Here is an 11,062-nt window from a genome sequence, read left to right as displayed (position 1 = left end):
CGACTCCAGAGAGGGGGGATTTAAACTTTAAACCCCCTCAGTCTTTGGAGTCACTCCTCAGAGGCGGCACACTCCTTTCAAATGTTTCTGTCTGGCAGCAGGGCCAGTGCTGGCCCTGCTGTCATGTAGGAGCTTCTGCTGGGTTACCTTTCTTGGAGGTGAGGCGATGGGAAAGGAGGGGGGAAGGAATGGTTCCCAGGTGCTTCTGCCTGCCAGAGAGGATGGCAGGCTGGCCCCTCTGTCAGGCAGAAGAAGCCCTAGATTCCCTTTCTCTCTCCCCCCTTTCCCTTCGCCCCGCTTGGAGGTGAGGCGAAGGGAAAGGAGGGGAAAGGAGTTTACTTGTTACTCCCGGAACGCCGTTCCTGCCCGTTCTTGCTCGAAATGACCCGAGTATGAATATCCTTTAATGCTTTCAAGCATAAACAGGCTTTTACTGACTAGCCACTAGGTCAGGTCGTTTCTCACACACAGGATTCCACCTACCTCAGCCTGCCCTTTCCCAAGAGCCAGACTAAATGGTACAAGGTCTGTTCATTACCAAAGACAGGCCTAACAATCAGGTAGTCTGTTCTCTCTCAGAGGTAGAGCTAAACCACTCTGCCACACTACCAGGCAGAACTACCCTTCTGTTTGTTCTTTAATTGAGGCAGACCCAGACAGAGGCAGCATGCTAGGAAAGGCAAGAGGCATGGTACCCTTGGTCTTTATACAACAGGTCTTTCCAAAAGACAGTTCTGTAGGGACTCACAAACTGTTATTTACAGAAAGCTTTTTTAGACTAGTGAACTCATTCACCAAAGGACTCATTCAAACATCTTTTGGATTCTTCTGATCCAACCAACTACCGCCCAGTCTCGAACCTTTCATTTCTGGGTAGTTACGAGAGCGGCGGCTGAGCAACTTCACAGTATCCTGGAGGACACATTGGCTCTAGACCCCTACCAGTCTGGCTTCCACGCTGGTCATGGGATGGAGACTGTGCTGGTCACCCTCACGAACGATCTCCATAGGCAGCTAGATTGAGGTGGGTCAACACTGCTGTTATTGCTTGACTTGACAGCAGCTTTCAAGACAGTGGATCATGATCTGCTGATTCACCATCTCACCAGTGTTGGAGTACGTGGGACGGCTCTGAAGTGGGTTGCCTCGTTTCTCCATGATGAGGGACAAAGGGTGGCACTGGGTGAGAGAGTGTATCCTCGATACTCCATAACATGCAGGGTCCATTAGGGGGCTACCCTCTCCCTGATGTTATTTAACATCTACATGTGCCCTCTTGCCCAGCTGGCTCAGAGTTTCAGGCTGGGTAGCCATCAGTATGCTAATGACACCCAGCTGTATCTGTTGATGGACGGCCAGCCGCATGCTGTCCCAGGCAATTTGGCTGAGGGTTTAAAGGCTGTGGTGGAGTGGCTGAAGTAAAGTCTACTGAGACTGAATCTGCCAAAGACTGAGGTTCTTTGGCTGGCTGGGTGCGGACCTGGGGCTGGGGCATCAGCTCTCACCTCTTGACCATGCACCCTTAACACCAGTGCAGATGGTCAAGAGCCTGGGTGTGGTCCTGGATGCTTCCCTTTCAATGGAGGTCCCAGTCACAAATGTCGCCAGGCTGGAGTTTTTCCAATTACACCAGGTTAGGCAGCTGGCCTCTTACCTGTCTCACTCCAACTTAATCACAGTAATCCACGCAACAGTCACCTCTAGACTTGATTACTGTAATTCGTTCTATGCTGGGCTGCCCTTGAGGCTGATCCAGAAGTTACAGCGTGTGCAGAATGTAGCAGCCTGGGTCCTCATGCACACATACGAACTATGCGCCACCAGCTGCACTGGCTTCAAATTGAGTACTGGGTCACATTCAAGGTTTTGGTCTTGACCTTTAAGGCCCTCAATGGTCAGGGACCAGTGTACCTATGGGGCTGTCTCTCTTGGTATGTCCCCTGGAGAGCACTATGCTCAAGTGATCAACATCTGTTGGAAGTCCCTGACCCAAAGAGCGCCTGCCTGTCCTTTTCGGCCCTGGCTCCAACTTGGTGGAACTTTCTGCCTACTAACATCAGGAGCCTGCAGGCTCTGTTACATTTCTGCAGGGCATGCAAGGCAGAGATGTTCTACCAAGCATATAACTGAGGACAGCAATAGGTTTTAACAGCTACTGTTTTTTAACAGCAACTGTTTTTTAACATCAATGGTCTAGTGGGTTAATCAGTCGTGAACAGATGCTGGTGCACTAACTGCTTCTGTCCTCTCCCCTTACTGTTAAAGTATTGTTATAGTAAAGTAAATTGGGGGAATACAATTGTACTATGGCACCATGTGGGTTTGGGGCTATGTTCCTTCTAAGCTGGGGAGTGTTGTGAGCAAAAATTCTACTTTGTGAGCTGCTGGCATTAAAGTTGTGAGCAAGCAATTTGGCTACTGCATAAATTAGTTTGCTCTGGAGCTCTCCTTCCTGGGCTAAGACAAAAATGTGTGAGCCGGAGGCTAAAAAACTGTGAGCTAGCTCACACTAACTCAGCTTAGGGAACACTGGTTTGGGGTATTTCTGGAATTGTACTTGAGATTATTTATAATTGTATGTGTTTTATAGGACTTTGTTGTACATCGCCCTGAGCCTGCTTGTGAGGAGGGCGGTATAAAAGCCTAATTTAATAAACATATAAATAATTTGAAGTTTGGTTGGACAAAACAATGGAACTAAAGTCACTCTAGTGGGATGAAGAGTTGAGTAAGCCTGTTGGTGTTCTCAGAACCTAATTTCTCAAGAACGTGTGAGACAGAACGTATCTATTTTTTTTAAAGTTATTTTAGTTTCAAAATGGGCCCTCAATAGCTTAATTGTGAGTTCTTTCTCAAATAGAAGCTGTTATATTTGAAAAGAGATTTAAAAAAAAAATCAGAGGCAACAGAGATGCAATTAGTTGCTGAATTATTATCTATATGGCTTATATTCCTGAAATGGAAAATTCAGTCACACCTTTTAGCATACACACTTAAACTCATTATTCTTTAATAGCTTCTTTGCCACAATATGTCAATTAAAAGTACAAATAAAACTGAAATAGCATATTAAAACAGTAAAAACAGCTAGTGTCCTTGGCTTTCCCAGGAAAGGCTCCAAAACTATTCATCTGATTGGCACCAGCAAGGTATCATTCAAAATCCCATGGTGTATTGTATAAGTTAGACAGTGTAACATAACTTGCTTATAGTTCTTGGAATTCATATTATAAAATATCTTTATATCCATTCCTGAATCAACATCTATTCTGAGATTAATACTGACTCATACGGAGAGCAGAACACACAATTTTAGGTATAAACCACCAGTCCCTGGTCCTGAATACAAGCACAATCAAAATGCTTGAGAGTTTTGTAACAGAAATGCTCAATGGATTCTTGCTCTTTTTTCATCAAATGCTGCTTTACAATTCTGTATTTCAACAGTTACTCTTTGAACATTTATATTCGCTTTAAAGCTCTGGTTTCATACCACCCTGCTGAGATGGTTGTGACATCAAGACTGTATTCTGACATCATGCCATACTGCAATAAAACTCTAATCCCCTGTGACAGGGACAAATGTGGATCATTTGCCATGCATGCTCCTTTACTCCTCCCCCACTGCAACAGAACATTAATTGAAAACGAGCTCCCAGTTGCCCATGAAATCTGAATGCAAAAGCCTGGCAAACAGGAGTTTGTTGCCCCCTCGACTTCAAGCCACAACTGTAAAAGAGGGATGAATTCCAATTTGCATAGGGAAAAACAAACTCCAGTTTTCCCAAGGGCCTGCATTTAGGCATCATGGACAACTGGTCTTTACTGGGGTTTGTTTTTGCACTGCATGGAAGGGCAGAAAAGTGAGGGGAACACTCAAGTCTATTGCGGTGAACTGGAATTCAATTACAGCTTAGTGTGATGTCTGAATACAACCCAAGCAAAGCAACGTGAAGCAACAATTCAGGAAGACCTTAGATAATGCAATAATACTTTTTGTTCTTTTAAGGAGTTATAGCAAATCTTCAAAGAAAACCCAGCCAGAAGCAAATAAAGTGTGTTAACATAGAACTTTGATTTGTAACACTAACATCTTGGATGTTATTCCATTACACTCTTACAAAATGCATTTGGCTTCCAATTAGTACTGCACCATCTGCTGACTGAAATGTATAAATACTCTTAAGTGGATTCGTAGAATTTCCATCCAGCACTCAACAGCCACCTAATGTCTAAGCAAGGAACAGCAAAGCATTCATTAAAGTCGCCTTTTGAAATTTATTTTAATAACAAAGTTCCTGCCCATATCTCTCCTTATATATAAACCTGTTTTGGGGTGAATGTTTGACATGCTCCCACAGCTTTTGGCCCGCTGACCTGTCACTCACAAGGTCTCTCCATCCATTGGTGGCTGTGTTGCCTGCGTTGCATGCGTCCCGCCCACAGGCACAGCACACACCAAAAATCAAGTCAGAATAGAACTTCACTTCACCACAGAGGAAGCCTCGCTCAGTCAGGGCTCTGCCTTCTAGCCTCCTCCTTCCCCAGTCCAGCAGCTCTTCATGGCTCCGTACCACTCAGGCCCACCTTGACTGCCTGCTTCTCTGGCCCCCACAGGCTCTGGTGCTCCCGGGGGCGGGCCCGTCCCTCACCACCTTCTTCCTGCTGTTGCTCTGTCAGCACATGACGGCCTTGTGGACCTCAGTCGGCTTCTTTCCCTCCCTCTTCCCCACCGCTGGCCTCTCTGCCGCTTTGCCTGCCCCGCACTCCTCTGTGCCTTGCTGGCTCCAGGTTGGTGAGGGCCCACAGGGCATGTCTGACAATGGTGGGGGGCCCCGGTGGGATGCCGCCAGGCCCACCTGGGCGATGAGGTCGTCACGACTCGTTCCATCGCCCCTCCACCATGGGCTCCAGGGAGGGGCAGCGTGGTGGTTGGGGCCCTGTTTCTAGAGCTCATTGTCTTCCTTTTGCAATGGGCTTTGCTCCTAGTAATTCATAATGCCTAAATTCACACAGAGTCAGGCATGTTGCAGAGTCTCAGTGTTAATTATGAATTCAGCTCAGTTCTAGAACGAGGCTTTTCCCAATTCTACCCAAAGATTTGTTTTTTTTACTGAAAGTTGTTCAATTGCAAAGTGTGCAGATTGATTTGCTGTAACACCTCTGAATTTAGCCTGCTGAAGTATCACACAAAGAATTTAAATGAAGATATGATCTACATTACATTGATGTCACTGAAAACACTTATTACTTTTGTTTCCTGCCTTCCTCCAAAGAGTGCCAGACCCTTGACAGGCACTGGCAATTAGAGCAGACAGTATTAGGCCAGATGGGGATAGTGGTCAGACTGTGTAATGAATTTCCATGTGCTTCACATGCAGAGAAATGTGCACCCACAGGGGGATATCAAAGGTGTTTTCTTTAAAAAAACAATATGCCCCTGAATAACAAGCGCCATTACTTTCTTTCTTTCCATATGTATCTTGTGAGAACACCCTCCATTCGTAGAAAACAATTCCAAATTAAAATTTAAACTTACCTTTAAACAATTTGGAGAATCATTTGATAACTATTTTTATAATTATTGCAGCATGCATACTTCATAGGAGAATCTCAGATCTTGAAATCCTGATTATAAACATTTATAATAGTACATATGACTGATTTAACACACCAGCAATGGAGTAATGTCATGATCCAAACAGCAGTGGATAGAGTACTGGCCAGAAAGCTCATTTTGATGACATCAGTGACTCCTGGCATTGCCTAAAAGTGAGAATCTGTCATGTACATTTTGTGAGGAAAAATAAGATAGATGTCGTTAAGCATCCTCTTTGGAAAGGGATACTGAAATATGCTAGAATGATTTCTAATTTTTCTCAATGGAGCTTCCCAAATTCTGGCAAGATGTTCTCATGAGGAATATCACAAGAGTTTGGGAAGTTCTATTTGGCAAGTACAACTTGCCCTATGGTGTGAAAAGAAATCTTACTTACCTTCTAATAAGCATCCGTAGTGCTACAGCCTTAATCAGCAGAAATACTTACAAATCGAATTAAATAAATGTTATAAGATAAATCATCTAATACTAATTTGAAGGAAATCTTTTTTACTGTTTTTTCATATGGTTTGAATCTTCAGCTGAAGAATTATAAAGAATAAATTACAAAGCCTAATTTAACAAAAAACTGTAATAATAGCTCAGAGTGACAAATATTCACCTTCAATACTCTGTGGACCAACCAGATTTGTTGCTTGGTGGGCAGGGTATTCAACTCGGGGTCTGGCAATGCCCAGTTGCTCCATAACCCCATGGAGAAGTCTTTGAATATCAGCTTCAGAAACTCTGTCTGGTGTCCTAGGATTGTGACCAAAAGTCAAAGCTAGCCGAAAGGCCAGCAGAAGAAACACACTGCCAAACAAGGTTGTGGCCATGATGCTGTCAGTATGTTTTGTAACCTGTACCAACACAGCAAAGAAATCAATTAATGAGGATATGATCTATCACATCCCTTTACTTTTCAATGGAATCATCTATGGGAAAGTAAGTAGACTAGTTTCTTAATACAGGGCTAGGACTTAAGTGCACATGGAGCTGAATCCCATGGAAAGGTTCAGAGATCATTTTGGACTGCAGTGTGAGGGGGGAGGGAAGAAAGTCCTATTCTGCTGGTGGAAATCTCCCATGTAGATGTTCAAATGTGAGGTGACTGTTTCACTGAGTGTCTGCATGCACAGAGAATACTTTACCATCACGGCTTCTCAATTGCAATTATATAATTTTCTTATTGCCTTATAACGAGTTTCTTATTTTGGAACTCTTCGGGTAGCAACTCAAGTCAAAAGATGTGCTAAATGCCCTTGCTTCCAAATATCAAATTTGCCATGGATGAGTACTCACTGGCTGACCCTGGGCCAGTCACGCCCTCTCAGCCTAATGTGCCCTCACAAGGTTGTTGTGAGGATACAATGGAGGAGAGGAGAATACTGTCAAGTTGCTTTGGGTCCCCATTGGGGAGAAAGGTGGGGTACAAATGAATTAAATAAATATCCACGCCCCCCACTTTTACAAATCCAGTATGCCTTTTAAGACACATTGTTACTTCTATCATGTAATTACTTAAAATAAAAATTATTGAGTGTAAAATAAACACTCCAAAACCCTACAAATATTCCAAAGAACCTAGATATTAAGTACCAAAGTAAAGTCTTTTTAGTTGTGTTCACTTCTTCTATTTTAAGACCCAAAAGCAGAATTTCGGGTGCTTTTTTAAAAGAGCATTTCAATATTTTTTGCATTTCATTGTGGACTTTTGTCCAAAAGTCTGCAGCTTTTTCACAAGTCCACCACATATGGTAAAATGAGCCCTCATGACTCTTACATTTCCAACATTTGTTTGACATATTCTGATTCATATTTGCAATTTTCTTCGGAGTCATGTACCACCTGTACATCATTTTAAAACAGTTCTCTCTGACATTGGTACAAGTCGATATCTTAATAGAGTTTTTCCACAAATATTCCCAAGTTTCAATAGTCACTTCCCTATTCATATTTATTGCCCACTTTAACATTTGCTCTTTAACAATTTCATCTTCAGTATACCATTTCAACAACAGTTTATACATTTTAGAGATTTTTTTCCCCTCTCCACTTCCCCAAATATTTTCCATTTCATTTTTTTCTTCTCTAAAACCATAATTTTTTTTATCCGATCTGAAGAGATCATAAATCTGCATATATTTCAACCATTCATATTCATACTGAATTTCATTCTGCTTTTTCATTACCCATTCTGTTCCCTCTTTTTTAATTAAGTCTCTGTATGGCAACCAATCCTTGTCTCGCTGTCTTGAGTACGATGTTAATACTTCTACTGGTACAATCCACAATGGTCTTATATCCCTAAAATATTTTTTATATCTTGTCCATACCACAAACAATGCTTTTCTTACCAAGTGAAGTTTAAAAAAGCTATCCATTTTTATCTTATCATACCATAAATATGCATGCCAACCAAACCTACAGTCATGACCCTCCAACCCCAATAACTTATCATTCTCAAGCTTCACCCATTGTTCCATCCAGGTTAGACAGACCGCTTCATAATATAGTCTAAGATTTGGTAGCTGCAGTCCTCCTCTTTCTTTCGCGTCACAAAGTATTTTCATTTTAATCCTCGGTTTTTTGCCTGCCCAGACAAACTTTGATAACTCTTGTTGCCATTTCATCAGCAAATCTGTTTTGTTTAATATTGGTATTGTTTGGAACAGGAACATCAGACGTGGTAGGACATTCATTTTAATAACTGAGATTCTTCCCATCAAAGATAGATTCATGGTATCCCATTTCTTAAAGTCTTGAGTTAACTTAGCCCATAATTTCTCATATGAGAAATTACGACTTCTCAATTGCAATTATATGATTTTCTTATTGCCTTATAACGAGTTTCTTATTTTGGAACTCTTCGGGTAGCAACTCAAGTCAAAAGATGTGCTAAATGCTCTTGCTTCCAAATATCAAATTTGCCATGGATGAGTACTCACTGGCTGACCCTGGGCCAGTCACGCCCTCTCAGCCTAATGTGCCTCACAAGGTTGTTGTGAGGATACAATGGAGGAGAGGAGAATACTGTCAAGTTGCTTTGGGTCCCCATTGGGGAGAAAGGTGGGGTACAAATGAATTAAATAAATATCCACGCCCCCCACTTTTACGAATTCAGTATGCCTTTTAAGACACATTGTTACTTCTATCATGTAATTACTTAAAATAAAAATTATTGAGTGTAAAATAAACACTCCAAAACCCTACAAATATTCCAAAGAACCTAGAAAAACTGAGCACCAATCATGAATAAAAGTTGTAAAATATGTTTTTTCTGTAGGTGGTAGGGATTTAAGGCCACTCCCAGGCTGCCCGAGGTACTTGTATACTTGTCTGCTGCATGTACAATTTACAAGTACATGTGTGTTTTGTGCGTTCATCTTAAAAACAATTTATGAAGGGCCTTGAGGGAAGAAAACCTGGAGCACACTCTGGGGCCTTCCCCCCCCCCTCAAATAGGGTTGTCAACCACCAGGAGGTCACTGGAGAGCTCCTGGGATTACAACTGATCTCCAGGCGACAGAGATCAGTTCACCTGGAGAAAATGGCAGCTTTGGAAGGTGAACTGTATGGTATTAAACCCCATTGAATTCTTTTCCCTCCTGTAAATCCCACCATCCTCAGGCTCTACCCCACAGATGTCCAGGAATTTCCCAACCAAGAGTTGGCAACCCTACCCCTCAAATATATGAGGTTAAGAGCTGTACTTTCTCTCCTCCCTCAGCTACTCTATAAGAGGATCCAATATGCTCAGTGGGATTGCATGCCACCAAGTTCCACAAGCCTCAATACCCAGGTTGGCCCCATATGAGTCTCAAGATAAGGCAGAAATGGGAGAATGGTGATAATAATTTTGTGATGGGGGAAAAATGGCTTAATGAAAAGACATAGAATTTGGTTCCAAAACTTTCATGCTGGAATCTGTACTCTGACCACTGAATTGCACAGGCTCTGTCTACTATGATTTCAAGTTAGGTCTCTTTTTGGGTTTTGAAATGCACAGGCTTTGCTTCTTCCCTAATGAAATTCTGTAATGCTGGACGGTGCTTGCTATCCATGGATTTAATCTGAGAAGGGCAAAGTGATCATGGCTGTCAGCTCTGTTTTGGAAACAAAGCAATTTTATTTTAAACAATGCCAAGTAGTTTCTTTTACTCAAAAACTGGCACTGTGACACATTCCACACACATAACCAATGTGTACATATTCCTCCTTCCCTTGTTCATATTGGGGGAAACGGTTCCATTTATGCATGTCAAACAGGATTCTCCAAATGGCTGAAGAGATTAAGCAGACAATCGAACCACAGCTGATTGTCATTTCACTTGAACACACACCAGCATCTTGTTTACCTCCGAAAAGCCCGCACATATCTGCATGGAAGTGAACCCCACTGAATTCTATGAAGCTCAGGAAGCATGCACAGATCTGCAGCCTGAAGTTAACTGCTAGACAGAGAATGCTGGGGGAACTAATTTCATTGCATTCTAAAAAAAACCCTGCCATAGACATTGTTGCTATTCTACAGCAAAATAACGTTGCATATGGTTTTTAAGACATCCTATTCCTTCCCAGATCTGCATGAGAGTTTGCCTTCTTACAGAATTCCTTTTCCAAACCAGCAACATCCCCTCCCCCCCCCCAAATTCCCAGCCACTACAACAAAGACTAAACATAAAAGCTGGATAGGCCGTCCCCGTTTGCTTTCGATATGGCTCCTCCCCTATTTTGAGAGGGACCGAGAAACCTCCTCCGCTGCCCTTTAAGGTATCCCCTTCAGAGGCCACCCCTTCCGAAGCAGGCCTTTCTGTCATCACAGAGAAAGCGGAGGCACATCACGGGGATTTGGCCCCTCTCTCCATCACAGTTCCCCGTTTCACCAGCCGAAATGAATCTTTGCTACCCCACAGCGCACCCCGTGTAAGCATCCCCGGCGACGCCGTGGCCTCGCCCGTCCTCAGCCATGCTGGGCATTATCTCGAGCTGCCACTCACCGCCCAGAGCTGGAGAAGCTGCTGTGTGCGCGCCTTCTTCGTGCTTTAGCAGGCGCAGGGGCTTCCAGCGTCACTTGCTTGGCCAAGCGCAAAGGCTGCCCGTGTGCAGCACATGAATCATTCATTCGTTGCTGGGGGGGGGGGGGGTTTCATCCGCTCGGCCCCCCCTTTTAAGACCAATAAAGATTTATTCAAGTTATAAGCTTTTGTGGGCAAGCACACTTCTTCAGATATTAGTGTGCTTGCACACGAAAGCTTATACCTTGAATAAATCTTTGTTGGTCTCGAGCCGCCGCCGAAGGTTTGGTGTAGTGGTTAAGTGCGTGGACTCTAATCTGGGAGAACCGGGTTTGATTCCCCATTCCTCCACTTGCACCTGCTGATGTGACCTTGGGTCAGTCACAAGCTCTGGCACAGCTGTCCTTGAAAAAGAGCAGTTTGTGTCAGAGTTCTCTCAGCCCCA

At 43.3% G+C, this 11,062-nt stretch overlaps 1 protein-coding gene across 1 annotated transcript in view; it reads right to left on the bottom strand.

Moving 5' to 3' along the window:
- The window catches only part of LOC107125864 (neuroendocrine protein 7B2-like), a gene marked incomplete at its 3' end in the record, with an annotated part of 14,911 nt that extends 4,268 nt beyond the window's left edge, over positions 1–10,643 (bottom strand). Inside the window, exons 1-2 of the mRNA XM_015429327.1 lie at positions 10,600–10,643; positions 6,222–6,459 (exon numbers count right to left, since the gene is read on the bottom strand). Of these exons, the coding sequence (XP_015284813.1) occupies positions 6,222–6,435 (214 nt within the window). The remainder of the gene's footprint in view (positions 1–6,221; positions 6,460–10,599) is intronic.
- Positions 10,644–11,062: the final 419 nt, after the last annotated feature.

Source organism: Gekko japonicus, unplaced genomic scaffold, assembly GCF_001447785.1.
Source record: "Gekko japonicus isolate JY-2015 unplaced genomic scaffold, Gekko_japonicus_V1.1 scaffold5394, whole genome shotgun sequence".
Lineage (NCBI taxonomy): Eukaryota > Metazoa > Chordata > Lepidosauria > Squamata > Gekkonidae > Gekko > Gekko japonicus.
The sequence above is the reverse complement of the archived record's forward strand: the minus strand, read 5'-3'. Positions and strand labels throughout refer to the sequence as shown.